Below are 15,513 nucleotides of genomic sequence, written 5' to 3' on the forward strand. Positions count from 1 at the left end.
GTGTGGAGAGAGAAAGGGTCTTCCATCTTGCCACGTTCCAGAGGAGCGGGAGGGGGGGGGCAGGGCAGAGATAAGACCCATGGGTCGGAAGTAGATGGGCGGGACTTGGACTCTCTATCCACACGATTGAATAAGTGAGACGCCTCTTCACATCGACTGGTTCAATAAATCTCCTGCTCCGCCCATTTGTGTTGACCGGGTCTTTCATTGGTTTAGAGAGCTGTCAGTCCCGAGGTTGACGGGTGGCGCTTGGTTTTATGCTGCAGAAGATTTTTTTGTATTTCTTTTCACTGCTAGAAGTAGAGCCTCCGGCCGCTGTTGTGCTCTCCCTCAGACGTCTATCTGCCCTGCGAACTGATATCCGCCATGGCTGCTAAGAAAAACGCTAAAGTGAACGCGAAGCCCAAAGGTAAGTTGCTTTTGTTGTTCGCGCAGGGTACTGGTGGGAAGATGCTGCAGCCGTCCGCTCTCACTGCAGACCTCTGAAGTGAATCTGTTAGCAAGCTGTTCTTTCATTCAGGGCCCTGGTCCTGCTAGCTAGCTTCGTCTACCTTTAGGAACTGTTAACGACGTGCTAGCTGCTCCGTGCGAGTGAAACGGTTTAACGGGAACGTCACTTAAGCTGGGTTTATGGAGCACGTAAACACTGTCTCTAAGCTTCCTGTTATTAATGCGTCCACAAATTAACGTAACATTAACCGTACAGGGCTGCTACGTCACAGATTAGAGTTTACCAACGTTAGCTCTGCCTACTTCTTTCAAACTGAGTTCTGTATTAGCAAGACAAGCTAGCAGGGTCCCGCCTCCCTACTGAGCACACTCTCCCTGGGTCTGCTGCAGCCTGCCGGGAGAGTGGGCCACACTGCCGGGCTGACACCGGGACGTTAGGCCCCTCAGCTCCAGCAGTGGGACCAGTTGAGCCAGCATTGCGAGTCTGTGTGCCCCCCGGGCACCACGCCCCCAGTGTAGGACGAGTCACTCTTCTAAATGCTCACGTGTCAGTATGAGAGGCTTCGGTGGTGTAGCATATACGTCGGTTGTGTAGCATATACGTGGCTCTTTGGGGGTCCCCATTGTACCCCCGTATATGCACTCTTTCTGTTCTGCTGTTCTTGGGTAGAATATTGTACACCGTTCTAAATACAGTGAATCTTTAATTACCTTGCACGTATCTTAAGTCCATAACAGACTCGTCATGTCGCAGTTTATTCCCATTATAGTATCCCTTTTAAACACCGGCTGCAGACATATTGTGTAAAAGCTCCTTAGGAGGGGTTCCATTTTTGCATTCTTATTGTACTTACCGTGCTGATGTACTGTGTGTGTAGATGAGTTCATACTTAATTCAAGAGGCTAGTATGGCCAACTTGGTACACTATGTCCTGTAGCCACACAGGACTGTAAAGTCCTCCTATACTACAATACAAGGTGACTATCCGGATACTACAGCAGTACTATGCAAAGCACAAATAAAATATTAAAAAGTTAGTTATATTATTATATAACAAATCATGGTTTGTGAAAACATTTGGCTGCATGTGTTGACGACGTGCAGCGCGCTCCACAGCACACTCAGATACACGGGCTCATTATGGCACACCGACGGTAACACAGTGCTAATGTATTCACAGTTTGCTGTTTGACTGATTGTAGCTTTATCTCAGATGTCATAACGTCTCCTGTTGTAGCGGATCAAAGGGCAGTGTTGGTTGGAAACATCCAGGGAACAAAATGTTCAGTTTTCCGTCTTCTCACTGGCCACGCCCCCTCACTTGGAGCACAATGAAACCAGCAGCAACACCAACGCTCGTGTGTGATATATTAAATTAAACTTGTATGTACGTGTGTGTGTGACACACAATTCAAGGACGATTAACGCAAGTATTCACGTGGAAGCTTAAAGTCCTAAATTTGGTTCATATCTAGTCTTGTTGCTGCACATGGGAAAATCGCTGTTCTGGGGCAGTAGTGGGTTAACTAACCCACTACTGAGAACGAAAGGCCTATGATGCATGTGTTTATTTGAGTTATACCATTTGATCCAACACAGAAAGTGGCTTATCAAATATTGGCTTTGGCTCTAACGGAACATCTTGATGGAGTATAAACATTGAATTGTATGCCAGGTGTTTTTGAACATCCCAACAAACCGTTTAGCGACATTCTTCTTGAATATCTGTAGATGTGCTGATTTTATGCTTCATTGAATCCATTGATCTGTGAGAATACAGGAAGGATGGGATTTGAATCATTAGTAGATATTTGCACTTTAGTCAAATCTTAGCTTTATTTGTCTTAGCCGATTTAACCTTTGGCTTTTACCTTGTTACATCTTTCTTTATTTTCTACTTTATACATCAATTAAATCCCTCAGGCTCCCCACCCCCCTCCAAAGGCCTTGCTGTGGCTAAGAGGTGCACAGCTGAAAGGGTACAATCCTGATCTATCAGTCTTGGATTGATGTGTGATGCTGTGTCGTGTTCTTGGCATGTGCAAGAGTGTGTTTTTAATGTAATCATTTAGATGGAAACATCCCCATGTGTTGGCTTGGTGCTACAGTTTTTGCAAATGAAGAGGTACAATTATACACGAGAATTTTTATGGATTTTATTAGGGATGCTCCGATCGCCAATTTGTGGCCGGAATCAGTATCGTCCGATCGAGTGGGTGGGGCCTATAAGGATCTTCCATTTAAAGTGATGTTTAAAACTCAGCTAATGGGGCTCATTCACTGGAGCTTCCACAAACAACAACCAACATAATTATTACATTCAAATGAAGTAAATGATTCAAGTTTACATTAACTTTGGATAATAACACGGGAGAGATGAGTGGAAGCGCTCTCTTTCCCTCTCTCCCTCTCTCTTCCCCCTCTCTCTCCTGACAGCCTGTCAGTATCTCATGCAGCTCACTGATCCAGTAATGAGTGACCCAACAGTGAAGAATAAATATATTTATAACTATTTTCAATCAATGTTTATTTATATAGCCCAATATCACAAATGTTACATTTGTCTCAGTGGACTTCACAGTTTGTACAGAATATCAGTATGACAATACAACACCCTCTGTCCTTAGACCCTCTGTCCTTAGACCCTCTATCCTTAGACCCTCTGTCCTTAGACCCTCATATCGTACAAGGAAAAACTTTCGGAGAAAATCCACAGTTTAAAGGGGAACATGGGAGAAACCTCAGGGAGAGCAACAGAGGAGGGATCCCTCTCCAGGACGGACAGACGTGCAATAGATGCCGTGTGTAAATTGAAAAGATCATACATTTGCAACATAGGTAGTCCAGATGTTTGGAAATGCATGTGTGTATAATAGGAAGATGAATCCACGAGGATATCCATCCAGGACTTATGATCCAGGACCACAGCCACGACTCAAGATCCAGGGCTCGCGATCCAGGACACAGGACCGCAGGATCATCCATGACTCCGGATCCCGGCGTATATAGACACCAAAAAGAAAGACATGTGGGGAAGCTGGGTTAATGGGAACATGAGAGAACACAGGTACAGACAGAGAGAAGGAAGAAGTAAGATGTCCCCCGACAAACTAAGCCTATATCAGCAAAACTAGGGGCTGAATCTAATCAGCCCTAACTATAAGCTTTATCTCTGCCTCCACAATGAGTTCTGAGCCACACAGAGAATACGCTGAGCAGAGAGGCTTCCATTAGTTTGAAGAAAGTGTGCACGTGCTTGCACAGTTGTGACTTGGCTGCTGTGGTCCTAATGAAGTGTGTAGAAGAACAGAGTGGTATGTTATTGCATGGTGTTTCAGGTGGTGCATGACTTCTTACTTTGTGTGTGAGATGTGTTGTTCATATTAGACTGAGCCAGTGTTGGTTTGTAAAGGTACTCTGTTTGATACAGTGGGAGTTTAGCATTCATTCATGTTTATGAAATCAGTAGACTTGTCGAGCATTCCTTGTCAAATTGAGCCATACTAATTAATCTAGTTTTATGTATTTATTAGTTGCTTGCTGTTGGACACATTTAAACTGAGAAAATAACAAAAACTTTTAATTATTATTCTCCTTTCCATCACTATACCAAGACCTGAATGTGTAAACCTGTCTTTCTTGTTGTGTCAAATATGTCACTATACAGGTGTTTCAGAAATAAACAGCCCTGAGGTTTACCTTGTAGCTCGAGTAACATTTCTCTGGTCGACTTCATCAGAAAGCATTGTATGCGAACTAGGGGTTTAACAGTTCACATAAGTCACGGTTCGGTTCATACCTCGGTTTGGGGGTCACGGTTCGGTACGGGTTCGGAACAACAAGAAAAAGCTAAAAAAGTCCCAAATGCATAATTACAGGTTTGTTATTTATGTTTGAACAGTAGTGCAAGTTTCAGTTTAAAAATATGGAACTCTGACATTTTGAATAATTAACTGTATTAAACAGTTAAAAACAAACCATACACACTCAGATGGCCATATTATCTATAATGGCTGATGTCAAACAAAAAGGTTTCATCAAGCTGTAAAACTAAAAAGAATGTCTTGAAAATATTACATCATAAATAATAACGTGTTTCAAGAGCGCAAAGTCGTTGAAAAACATATGCCAAAAGCTTCAGTTATTTATTTTGGTCTCTCGGCTCTCATGTCTCTCTTGGCTTCTTAAAAACAGCGGGGATCAGCTGTTGAACTGCTGTTGTCTTTTGCCGGGCTCCGGTGAGTGGCAAATCTGGGTGATGCCTTCTGATATGATTTAGCATGTTTGGCGTGTGTTCCCATTAGCATACCGCACCGCTGTCTAACAACGCCGACACACCGTCCTCGTCCGATCCACCACTCGTCCGATCCACCACTCGCACTCCATCGTTATTGTAGTCCACAGGGAACCCGAAATGTTCCCACACAGCTGATTTAAAAGAAGCAGTGTGGGTTCTAGCCAAGCCCCCAGGGAGTGCGCCGGACTCAGATGAAAATATTCGTGCTGGCCAAACGGCAGTACTACACTTCCGTTTGGTTGCCAGGCCCGGAAACACTTTTTCCCATTGACTTACATGGGGAAAGAGTGGTCTGTAAATCGTTGGATAATTTTTTAAAAACTAAATAAACTATCCAGTATGAACACTTGTATAGCCCTTATTAAAAACATTAGTTCCTCAAGTTGTAATAATGTGCTAATAACGTTATTCTGAGAGTTATATCCCTCGACATTATGAACGCGCATCTAACCCACGGGGCCGCGCCGCCCGGCATGTTCATGTTACGTGTCCCGACCAATCAGAGCACACTGTGCTCACAGGGAGGGTGGGGGCTGGAGCTAGTGAAATTCAGTGAATACACGTAGTTTACAGAGATGCTGTTTGAGAAACCAATGTGAGTTGCGTTTGTCTTTACCCATGGATGCACAATAAGAACGGACCCATATCGTCTTACTGCCATCCCACGGAGCTGTAATAATGGATATATTGCACATGTTTGCTGTAATTCATTAAATAAAGTTAATATTACTTATTATTATAAGTGTGTGTGTATATATATATATATATATATATATATATATATATATATATTAGGGGTGTAACGGTACACGTGTGTACCGAACGAATATAACGTTAAACGTAAAAAATTGAGAACGTGAACAACTTCTTGGAAGTAATCTCAGGTGCTGCGTCGCAGCATTCAGAGTAATTTGCTCCCATTGGGCTCATCGCGTCATAGAGCGAGCAAGTCATTTCATTGGATGAGAGGGCATGCTATGAGAGCTGGTCAGAGGGATGCGTTCAAATGTAGTCAGTAATTTGAGGAACTGTCGAAAATGAATGGCGAACGCAGATAAAGTTGAGCTCGAAAATCCTCCAGCATCATTGAAGTCTCCGGTTTGGGAACATTTTGGTTTCGCAGTTACATACAAGGATGACGGACAAAGACAGGTGGACCGAACCAAAGCTGTTTGTCGGCATTGTTCAACTAAAATTGGTTACGCGGCTGGCAATACATCAAACTTGCACACTCTTGAAAAGGCATCACCCGAACGTGAATATCACCGGTACCAAAAGACTGAAGTGCAAACCCAACTCCCGCTAGCATTTGCGCCTCCACCACCCGCAAAAACTTCAGACCGAGCCAAAGCTATTACAAACGCCAAATATCCTTATGTTGCCATGTTAGCAAAGCGCTACCTGGCTGTATCTGCTACCTCTGTCCCTAGCGAGAGGGTTTTCTCCACAGCAGGAGACATTGCTAGTGCCAGCAGATCTGCCCTTTCCGCAAGCAATGTGGACAAGTTCATTTTTCTTTAAACAACATGAAAATACAATGACAAGCAAGTCATAATGTCAAACTGGCTGCTTAGGTACTAGTACAGTTCAAATACAGATAATTTCAGTTCATCGAAATGCTGCACCTTAATGTTCATTTGATTATATTTTGTATTTATTTGAGTGAATATTCACAGTTTAATAATAATTAAAAACCCAAAACTAATAGTTTATGTTTTGTGAGTACTTGTACAGTAAAGTTCAAATATAGATTATTTCAGTTCATCGAAATGCTGCACCTTAATGTTTATTTTATTATATTTTGTATTTATTTGAGTGAATACATTATTCACAGTTTAATAATAATACAAAAATATATATATGTTTTTGTTTTGTGAAAAAAAATTCTGCTGAACCGAACCGTGACCAAAAAACCGAGGTACGTACCGAACCGAAATGTTTGTGAACCGTTACACCCCTAATATATATATATATATATATATATATATATATATATATATATTTATTATTATATATATATATATATATATTAGGGCTGTCAAGTTAACGCGGTAATGCAAACAAATAAATAACGCCACTAATTATTTTAACGCATACGTATTTTTTTCCTCGGCCGCCCCGTAGTTTCAGAGCGCATGGAGTTTAAAATACCATCTACAAGCTAATGCTGACAGCCCCGCTCCTGCTGCCCGCTTGCGGCAGACCACACTTCCACGCTCACCGGCAGGCACCGACTGGCTATTTGGAGGACCGGGAGGGTGTGTGTATGTGTGGCCTGAGCGAGAGAGAGACCTTACGTGCATTGTTGTTGTTAGCATCTGGTGCTAGCTAGCTGCGCTAACGGATATAAGGAGCTGTTTAAATGAAAACAGAGGAGCGACTTTTCGCCACAACTGCGCTGAGCACTTTTACATTACATTACATTGCATTTAGCTGACGCTTTTATCCAAAGCGACTTACAATAAGTACACTTGACTTTATGCAGGCAGCCAGACAACGGGACATTGTACGAAAAGTCAGCACACTCAGCACGGATAGTGCAACATGATTGCAGCGTCCAGACAGCTCCCGTTCGAGCATATGCCTTGAGTTGCACATAGCTCCAACGATCCAGCACACACATACACACACGCACACACACACACACACACACACACACACACACACACACACACACACACACACACACACACACACACACACACACTATTGTATTAGAGAGGTTCCAGGTTGTTGTGTTTAATATTCATGAGAATTATTTGTCATTGTTCAAATGATAATAAACATTAGCATAAAGCATATTTGTCCACTCATATGTTGATAAGATTAAAAACTTGAAAAATATTCCTCTAAGGTACATTTAGAACAGATAAAAAATGTGCGATTAACTACAATCATGCGATTAAATATTTGAATCGACTGACAGCCCTAATATATATATATATATATATATATATATATATATATATATATATATACACTCTACAAACAGGCGAACACCTACCAGTTTCACCCACTGTCCTCTGGTTTGTATCCCGTTAATAGTTCTGGTCGTAAAGAACCGGGTGATTTGCTACCGTAATTTCTCGTTTGGAATATGAGGAAATTAACTGCGGTCTGGTTCTCCCTGCTTACACGCGGTTTGATTGGCTAGCGCTTCTGTCAGATTTGCATAAACGTGATTTGATTGGCTGACGCTTCCAGCTCAGCTTCAAAAGTTGAACATTGCTCAACTTTTGAATCCTGGAAATCTTCGCTTCGCTCCCCCACAATGCAGTTCGGCAAAAAGCGAGGCAAAGTGACGTCATCCCCATTCAAAGTCAATGGGCAGAGAAGCGGTGGAAGATTCTTCTGAAGCTGCTGTGTGGACGTACCGTTAGAACTGATATACTGACGGTGACATTCCTAGGTAGAACTGGAAATCAATTTATTTGGTTTTATTTGACTGTAAAAAGTTCTGGTGCTGGGCAGCCTGTCCCTCCCTCCCTTTTTGTCAGGGCCAGCTGGTCCAACAGCACTATATATAGCTGACTTTGACCTCCAGAGCTGAATTGGGCTCATAGAAAAAAGTGACGAGTACAGGGATAACTGACAGATGAGCAGGAGAAAGAAAGGCAGTCAGACAGAGAGAAGACGACGCAGAGCTGTTAGCTGTCTTTGCTGCCAGTTTGCGTTTATTCAGTTAGTGTGCAGTGATGGGGGATCCTGCCATCCTGCTTGAGTCAGTTACATCTCCTGTTGTCACGGCGATCCCCACGTTGATAGCTGGGGTAACGCAAGGTGAGGGCAACTTTTGTTCAAGGGCTTCTAAGGAGGTTTCTTCGATGGCTGAAGTTCAATGTGGGGGGGCCTGGCGGTTGGTTATAGTTGATGGATTCAGTTAGGAACATATTGCCGTTTTAACTTGAACTTTCTCATGTGGACGTCTGTCTCTTTAGCCCAGTGGGTATTAGTCAGTAGACTACACAATATTTGGATGGTAATATGTAACCAAATAATGGGTTAACATTTAGGTTAGTTATGATATTTAAGTAGTATGCTTTCAAATTGTACATGTTGTACATTACTTATGGGTCCATCTGATCGTATTATTTTTGATGAACTTTAATTGTAATGATGGAATAATAAAGAAGTGTTAATGTGTTAATGCAAAATACCAGAGTCCCTCTACTTATGTGTTCTAAAGCAGAAAGATGTTTGTGATAAAGTGAGGAAGCCAGTCTGATTTATATTCTCAGCCGACTCTAGGTCAGATGACGCATACAGATTCCCCAATATGAATTTAAGATTCAATATTCCAACTCTATTTTGGGTTTCTTTTGTGAACTTTAATCTTAACAATACAATTACTAAAGTCTTACTCTAACTATGATCTCGCTGTATGCGTTTGTCAGACTGAGGTTAAACTGCAATGTTACAACTGCTATGCCAAGTACTGTGAGCTACGTGTTGAAGTCTGTTGCATAACGCTCGACCTCGCTCCATGTAACAGACTCCAACACCTGTTCATTCTCTTTGCTGCTGTCTTTTTCACATTTGCATTGTGGGACTTCAGCACCCATGGGACAAGTTGTTTTGGCTTTGTTATGTTTCCATCACCTCATAGCCTTTCCCTCAAGCCAGTTCTGATGCATTATTGCAGATGCAGGTGATGACATGATGATTCCTTATAGACAAGCCACGTTTGAATGTAACACTTCCCTTATAGTCCACCAGGTCTCTCCACCTAAGCTTGGTTAGTTCTCCTCCTGTTTGAAAGCAAGGAAGGGTTTTAACAATTATGGTGGGAAAAAGGTCGAGAGATGGCGGCGCACAGGTTAACCAATCAAGCTCATCCCAGATTAACAATATATTTATTTTAACAGGTTTATTTTTGGTAAAACATCGAGCCTTTTATATAATTGGTAGTGTTCCCTCTGATGCAACTAACATTGGCTGCCAACTTAAACATTTAAAAACTGTTTATCTGAAGATGTGCACACTAACACGCGCGAGGGATTTGTGACGTTATCTTGAATGTACTGCATGACTTTGAGTTTAAATGTGACCCTGACATCATCTACTGGCTTTTGGTTGCAGAGGCTACCAAAAGCTCATCAGCCAATAAGAATGGGAAGAAGGCCGACTCTGGGTCCAGCAGCAGCTGCTTCACCTGGTTCATTGTCCTGGCCCTGCTGGGTGTGTGGACCTCGGTAGCTGTGGTCTACTTTGATCTGGTCGACTATCAGGGAGTCCTCGGTGAGTATTGGCTGCCTCACAAGTGTGTGTGTTCAAGAGTAGCTGACAGTGTCTTTCTGTAATATCTCACACCTCATGCTGAAAAGGTGTGGCAGCAAGTCCTCTGGCATTTCTCTCCCCTCACTTACAGGTCTGTCTACAAACATGTGCATCCGTCACGGTCTGAATAAGAACCAGTCTGACTATGATTCACCATTGTCACATAACAAGCAGTGTTTCCAACAGTGTTCTACACATGTACAGTCGTTCACACGCCTGTGCAGCTCTGTGCATAGGCGTGTGAACGTTTGACCTCCTACTAGAGTGTTTTTGTGTCGCTAAAGTGCTTATCCGATCCTCAACCCCCACCCTTCGTCAGCTGCCAGCTGAAAGGATCTATTTCTGTGAGAAACACTGAGCAGTCATTCCCAACCTGACATTAGTCTACTTCAATACACCGGATTTATGAAACTGGTTCTCAAATCTGTCTGAAAAATGATAGCAAGTGAAGAAAGAAATTGGTCGAACACCAGTCAATGTTAGTTTAGTCTTTGAATACACGTGGGCATATACATGTCATAGCTTATATAACATCGCCATTTTCATCTTATGATTGCAAAGTTTTGTTTAATTTGATAACAGTTGCATGGTAACATTAATAGCACCATTGCAGAAACACCAAACACTGTTATCCCTCAGGTCTTTAGCGTGTGGACCATCAATTAAAACCTCATATTTCCTGATTTCTGCGGTGGATGCATGTCTGTCATTTCTTATCACAGGATACTGTCTCACTAATCGGCATCCTTAATTATTAATTTTCAGTTTTCAATTATTTATTTGTGAATTATTGATCTCTTGTGTCTTATTTCTTAATCTAGCTAAGGCTCCAATATGTATGTTTTTTTTTTGTTGCATGCAGACAAGGCTAAGGGCTTACAAATTAACCTGTCTGAAGCCTTGCAAGGTAAAAATCACTGACATATTTCTATTACCCGTATTTACATGAATGATTGTTGTCTGTGTTGAATATCCTCTAAATGATTGTCCTCACTCCCTTACACACTTCTCAGAGCCCTGGATCTAAAAATGAAGACGCTCCTTTTCAACAGTGTTAGTTTATGCTGGCTGGTAGCAAAGGAACTCTTCACAGGTCTATTGTGTTGAAGTATTCTTAGACGAGGCCAGTCATAAAAGGTTGAGGGTCTACATTAGAAACCAATTGAAGTGACGACAATGTGGCTGCCATGGATCTGAGCTTCGTGTTATGTACATGTTAGAGTATTTATTAGTAGCTGTAAAGACAATTGGAGAGGAAAGTCCTATCCCTGTCCTGTAGGGTGCGCCTATCGCACATGTTATGTTTGTCACTTACGCAACATCACAATTGGAGGTATAATAAATGTTAAAGATGTACCATTCTCTTAAGAATTGTTTTGAAATGGAGTTATTGATGACTATTTATATTAAACTAACTTTTCTTTGTGCCTGACAGTAATATAATAAAGAGAATGACAATTAAAGAAAATAATGAAATGTATGGTTTAGACGCCCACACGTTCAGCTGGGTGACAATCTACTGCATGGATCTTAAACTAGCCATTTGTCAGTTACTGCTTTAGATCCAGGGCTTCTGTTTCAGCTCTTCATAGAGTGGTGCAGGAACGAGTCCTAAACCAGGAAGTGAGTTAGCATTTTACTTCCTGTTCCCTGGTCTCAGAGCCAATGGGATTTCTCCATAGGATTTTGGAAAATAGCTGTAAATCAGGTCTGTGGTCGAGACACATTGAAGAGACGGGTCACGTTTTGTTCTACACCATTAAATCCCTCAGCAGTGACCCCACAGGTGACTTCTGAAGAGTTGACGTGTCTGAAAGACGATGGTTGTTACCAAGTGGCTGAACAGGACTACAGAAGTTGTCCAGGCCGTCCCTGCACCGCTCTATAACACACTGTTTATATCCAACAGTGTCATATTGCTTTCTGTTTACTCTCAGACATGTCTAGCATGACCCCCTTTCTGTTGCCTCTGGTTTAGTACCCTCTGTCACTACATCTTGATCCCCCGCACATTTAAAGACATTCACCAAGCTGCTTGTAACCTTTGCTGATATGCCCATTGAAACAGAGCACAGCCACACAGAATGTGGTTTAATGACTGATGCTGGAGTTAAGATAAGCTTGGTGCATGTCTTTGCGTGTCTGTCTGTGTGGAATGGTGCATGTCAATGTATAGTAAAGCTGTGTCTTGATTTTTCAAACTAAGTCTAAATGTGTTTGTTACCGCTGTAGGTAAACTGGTCGCATACGATACAGATGGCGATGGTGATTTTGATGTCGAGGATGCTAAAGTTCTGCTAGGCAAGTTGATTCATCTCTAATTTACAACTAATGTTGGTGTTTACGATCAGTGCTTTGCATTAGTGGGATCTGTCTCCAGCACCTGGAGCCGCTCAGGGCATTATGGGACGAGGTGCACGACCCCAGTCATCGTGCAAGCGGAACATACTAGCTTGAGCATTGCTGGCCACATGATGTTCCTTAATTACATGTAACAGCCATTTGGGTTTGCCTAGCATGACTGACTACTAAAAAGCTGGCAGGTATCAGAGAACATCTCATCGATGAAAAGCCAACTCCTCAAATCCTTCCTACCTCGGTACCTCTGTGCAAGGCACGTTTATTTATATAGCACCTTTCAACACAAGGCAATTCATAGTGCTTTACAAAAAACGAGACATTAAGAAAATGGCATTTAAAATCAGTCATTAAAAAGAAAAGATAATAAAAGAAACATTAAAAGTTACAGTGCAGTTTAAGATGTGAATAGTTCAATTAAAAGTGCAGGGTTGCGTGTTTCTGTAACTGCTTTGTTATCTTAATGAACCCACTTTGAATGTCTCTAAAGTCCAAATTGGTGTAAGATTCTTAAAGCTAGAAGGCCGGTGCCCCTGTCCCCTTTCTAACTAAAGCTAAATGAAGGCCACCTGAGGAGTGTATGGCTAACGGTTTCCTCACATGTACCTAATGAGTTCCTCTGGCTAATTGTCATTGTGTATAATTCATGGCACGTGAAGACGACTAGGAGAAGATGAAGTGTAGGTCTCAGCGTGTCCTGGGTACTGGGAGTCCCCACGTGGTGCCTGCTGCATGACACATTCCTGCGTTCAGTTGACATGACTCCAACATACTGAGTGCTGTACACTAGCTTAACATGTTGGACCAGAGCTGTATGCAAATGACTTCATTCCAATAGAAGAGTCAACATGTTGAACTGCATAGAATATAAAACTGTACCACTATTTAATATGAATATGTTGTGCCTTGTATACTTCTCTCTTTCCTCTGGCTCTCTAGTCAGGCATGAGAATCAGTTTGTTTTTGTCTCAGTCTTTACATCTCACACGTGTCCTAGGCTATATTTGAATGTACAGACAACACTTTGTGTACAACTAACTATTACTCTTAAAGAAACATTTAGAATGCTATCATTACGCGCAGGAATCTTTGCTTGACTCTTCCCTTTCGGAGGTACTTGCATTCCAGCTTTTGCTCTGTTTTGTCAGTTATTCTCATTCTAGGCAAAAGGTGGAACTTAAGCCCCGCCCACTTCCAGCCTTTCTATCCCTCCAGCAATCCATCATCCATACCACCCCTACACTAATAAGCTCTACCAATTTGTAAACACTTCAATCTCACAGCTTGCTTCATGGCATTGTTATGCATGCTCCAATACATATATTCTCTTTTGTTCACATTTATTTTGAAACCTTTTGTTTCCTCTTCTTTGTCTTGTGTATGAGCCCGTCCCTCCATACATTTAAAAACACTTGTTATAGAACCATAGGAAATCTGTGTAATAACTCACACTTATGGCAATGGCTGGTACACACGTGGCTGTACAGTAAAAGTACATTTTTAGCTAAGTGAACCTGTCTATGATTTGTAGGCTGTCTCCACATGATAAAGAGTGTGAGCTGAACTTCCGTATTCATAAGAGTACATTTAGTCAGTTTGTCAGTTAATTTGACCAGTGATGTGTCGTCAGCTAGACCCAGCTGCTTGTTAGCTCCCTCGCTGCCTAACATACGCCTAAAACTTCTCTTACCTTCTCCTCTTGTTTCTTTTCCACCTCCCCTCTGACATTATATCATTACATGTCTTTTCCCCCATATATTTTCCTGCCATTTTTATTTTGTTCTAAAGTTTATTCCACTTCCTTTCCATCACACTTCCAAACGTTGTGCCCACAAACTCTACCCTCCATCCACACATCCCCCCCACCTCCCCTTTTGTTTGCGTAGGCCTGACCAGTGATGGTCAGGGGGAATCGGAGGTTCTGGATTGGTTAGAAGAAGTGGAAGAGGGCGGCTCTGATTGGTTAAACAGTTTCTTCACTTTCCTGTACGGTCTGATAAACCCCCTGGAACACCTGGAGGAGCAGGAGGAGCACCGTGCCTCAGGAGGACTCTACGAGGCACAGGAGGAGGACGAGGAGGAGGACGAAGATGACCGGGGGGTCAGAAAAAGAGAAGCCCATGATAATGGATATCAGGGCCAGAAGATTGTCATAGTCGGCTTACACAACCAATAGCCTCGACTCAACTGCAACAGCCCGTTTATGCTCGGTGCCAACAGCCCAAGACATCGACAAAATCATTTCCCTGCTGACTTTAGAGTTTTGGAAACTTGACCAATCTAGTCTCTTTAGATATGAATGTCCAGTCCAACATTGTGTTGTAAGCTCAACCAATGCAAGGTTTAAAAAAAAAAAAAAAAAAGATATTGTCAAATTTGACAAACGAGCTGCATTCTTGTATCAGCAGTGTTGAGAGTGAATGCCCTTTTCTAAAGGAGTTCTCTATGATGTTGACCCTGTGCTGGGATATGGACACGATACTCAGGAACACTGTTTTTTAGAACATATATTTCTTTGGCACAAATGGGTTGAAACTATTAAAAACATTGAATGCAATTTCCACTTGGACAGCTGCGCCACTGTCCCTTTCTCCTATTGCTGCATGCAATGAACACATCCTCAGCCTGCCCTCGGATGTCTGGATGAGAACACATTGGATTTATAAACTGACCTCCGGCCAACATCTGGAGGTGGACTAGTGTTTATAGTGATGGTTCTCTGCCACAAGTCATTGATACAATCTATTTTAAAAGTCAAGGTTGAGTATGCAGGCTTATTCCAGGAGGGAAATAGGGGCCTTGGACTCATAAATGGCACAACGTTTTTTTTGTAATATAGTCAAGCTTCATATTTGTCTTATGCCAATACTCTGCTAGATAACAGCATATATAACTTATTTTTTTAAATGGCAGACATTGGCATGCCATAGAATTTTAAAAAGTGATTACATTTTAGGGCCATTCTGCATTCCACAAAATGGTACCAAGCCATTGTAAATGTTTTTAATTTCATGTGCTTTTCTTACCATGTCTTAATTCCCACGCTGCCTAACGTATGCCTGAAACGTACCTCCTCTCGTTTCTCTCTGACTAGTCACAATGTTGATTTGATTTAGATCCCTTGGTTCCA

General features: G+C 42.1%; 1 protein-coding gene across 4 annotated transcripts in view; it reads left to right on the plus strand.

Annotated features, from left to right (window-relative positions):
* The first annotated feature begins 249 nt into the window (after positions 1–249).
* Positions 250–15,513, plus strand: part of asph (aspartate beta-hydroxylase) — a 30,884-nt gene continuing 15,620 nt past the window's right edge. Inside the window, exons 1-4 of one of the 4 annotated variants that reach the window (XM_034105333.2) lie at positions 250–409; positions 9,828–9,986; positions 10,888–10,932; positions 12,258–12,326. In XM_034105333.2, coding sequence (XP_033961224.1) covers positions 367–409; positions 9,828–9,986; positions 10,888–10,932; positions 12,258–12,326 — 316 coding nt within the window. In that variant the 5' untranslated portion in view covers positions 250–366. Of the gene's footprint in view, positions 410–8,316; positions 8,529–9,827; positions 9,987–10,887; positions 10,933–12,257; positions 12,327–15,513 lie in introns of those variants that run through there. The other 3 variants (XM_034105332.2, XM_034105334.2, XM_034105335.2) reach the window with 3 other exon arrangements.

This window comes from Pseudochaenichthys georgianus, chromosome 17 (assembly GCF_902827115.2).
Source record: "Pseudochaenichthys georgianus chromosome 17, fPseGeo1.2, whole genome shotgun sequence".
NCBI classification, from domain to species: Eukaryota; Metazoa; Chordata; class Actinopteri; order Perciformes; family Channichthyidae; genus Pseudochaenichthys; species Pseudochaenichthys georgianus.